The sequence below is a fragment of the Papaver somniferum genome, unplaced genomic scaffold (assembly GCF_003573695.1).
Source record: "Papaver somniferum cultivar HN1 unplaced genomic scaffold, ASM357369v1 unplaced-scaffold_125, whole genome shotgun sequence".
Lineage (NCBI taxonomy): Eukaryota > Viridiplantae > Streptophyta > Magnoliopsida > Ranunculales > Papaveraceae > Papaver > Papaver somniferum.
The window spans coordinates 10,033,169-10,034,933 of NW_020621603.1; the positions used below are offsets into that span (position 1 = coordinate 10,033,169).

The 1,765-nt window shown below is 42.5% G+C and overlaps 1 protein-coding gene across 1 annotated transcript; it reads right to left on the reverse strand.

Annotated features, from left to right (window-relative positions):
* Positions 1–457: 457 nt before the first annotated feature.
* LOC113331301 (protein MAINTENANCE OF MERISTEMS-like) lies at positions 458–1,507 on the reverse strand. Its single transcript, XM_026578024.1, has 2 exons — positions 1,133–1,507; positions 458–1,021 (listed from the first exon to the last, which is right to left on the reverse strand). The coding sequence occupies exons 1-2, from the start codon at positions 1,505–1,507 to the stop codon at positions 458–460; spliced, it is 939 nt and encodes a 312-aa protein (XP_026433809.1).
* Positions 1,508–1,765: the final 258 nt, after the last annotated feature.

A 1,765-nucleotide genomic window follows, 5' to 3' on the forward strand; every position in this document is an offset into this window, starting at 1 on the left:
GGATGTTCTCTTCCTTTTTTTTCTTTGGCTCCTCCTCCTCCTCCTACTCCTCCTCATCATCATCATCCTCTTCCTGCTCCCCAAAATTTGCACCAGCTTCTACATCTTTGAGACCGTTCAATTCATCAATTAGATTTTCATTGGCCTTCACATTTTTCCCTTCCCTGATTTCTAGTTTTTCCTGGGTTATCAAGTGTCCGACTCTTCTTCTCTGTTTCAATTTCAAATAACAAACATTCAATATATAATGCTAAAACCATTAACAAAATCGTAACTGATTAACAATACGCACCAAGTAATCGAGAGCCGTATCTTTGTCCTCTATCTTGGGCCTCTCATCTACTCGTATCACTCGAGTATGCGAAACTTTGAGGTACCACCGTATGTAACCCGAAATTGTCTCGTCATCTGCTCGAGATGGACTATCCAAAGGATATCTATGAAACGCTTTGTCGTCCTAATAATCACATGATGGTAAAGGCTTGTGAACAATGACAATATCATTATCATATGATTTGGTTTTTGTCCAATTGATGTTGAACATCTTGTGCGCCTTTGGGATTTTTTGTACGTAACCACATTGTCTTGCAACTCTCGTCGGGTTGTACATTACATATCCTCTTGGGTGAAACAAAGGCCCACAATATTCACTTTTATCTCTGCATCCAACCTTCTTTCCTTTTCCTTTAGCCAAATCCTGCTTGTAAGGATCAAAGACAATATCCTTCGTCGTCAAGTTGTCTAACTGGCGTCTCAAATTCAGAAAGTCCCTTTTTTGTTTCTTCGGCTTACTTCTGTAGTTGTACTTGTCTCCATAATGCTCTCCGTCCCATTTCTTGTTCTCAAAAGCCCTTTTAGTAAATATTTGGAAGTGCAAATATATCCACGCCTGCAGAAAATCCATATTCCCTCCGAGTTGGTTCCTGGATGCCCTAGAAGCCTTTCTCAACTCTTTCAACGAGTGTGCAAGCATGGCAGTGCCCCAAGAGTATTCATGCATCTTATCAAATGGTTGCAATAGCTGGATAAAGTTGGAGCTCACAAGCGCACCGGAAACGTTGGGGAAGGTAACAACTCCCAGGACATAGAGGACATACGCATTGGCCGTGACGATGATACGTTACGGCGTCACCTCTTTTCCCTGAGCACGAAGATTCTTTGTTCCCATGAAGTTTTCCCTCAGCTTCGAGAGATGGAATATCCTCTGCTTTGACTTGCCTACTAGCATCTCCTTCTTGGTCTTCTCCTCATACCATTGGAACACTTCCTTGGTCCATGCATAAATCTTGTCCCACGCAAGCTCTTGCGCGTACCCTTTGTGCTTCACGGATTTACCTTCTATGCTTAGCCCGGTAATGAACTTCGCATCATTTGGAGTTATCGTCATTTCTTCAAACGGAAGATTTAAAGTATCCGTTTCCCCGTAGTATCTCTCGGCAAAGGCGGAACAAAGAGGTCTATCGTAACCAAGGCGGTCCAAATTGTCGACCGCAGGTACCAACCCCATAGAATTGACTAGATCGACTACTTCCGTAAGTTCTCCTTCAGTGGATTCTGGTGCTATAAGTGGTCATTGCCTCATCATACTCACTGACGTTCATGGCTTCATAAGACGAACGACATCCTTCTGTTCCTATAAAACAAAACAACCACGATGGACAATCAAAACACTACACGGATAATAATGTTTACATCACATAGCATAAGGTTTAGGTACTTACTATGGTATTGTAAACGACGGAGGCCCAACTTCTTTTGTAACCCC

Bases quoted from the DNA above. Each gene is read 5' to 3' on its own strand.
- LOC113331301 (XM_026578024.1), bottom strand. From the start codon at position 1,507: ATGGGGTTGGTACCTGCGGTCGACAATTTGGACCGCCTTGGTTACGAT. The intron at 1,022-1,132 runs GTGACGCCGTAA...AACTTTATCCAG, and splicing joins TTCGTGCTCAGGGAAAAGAG to CTATTGCAACCATTTGATAA.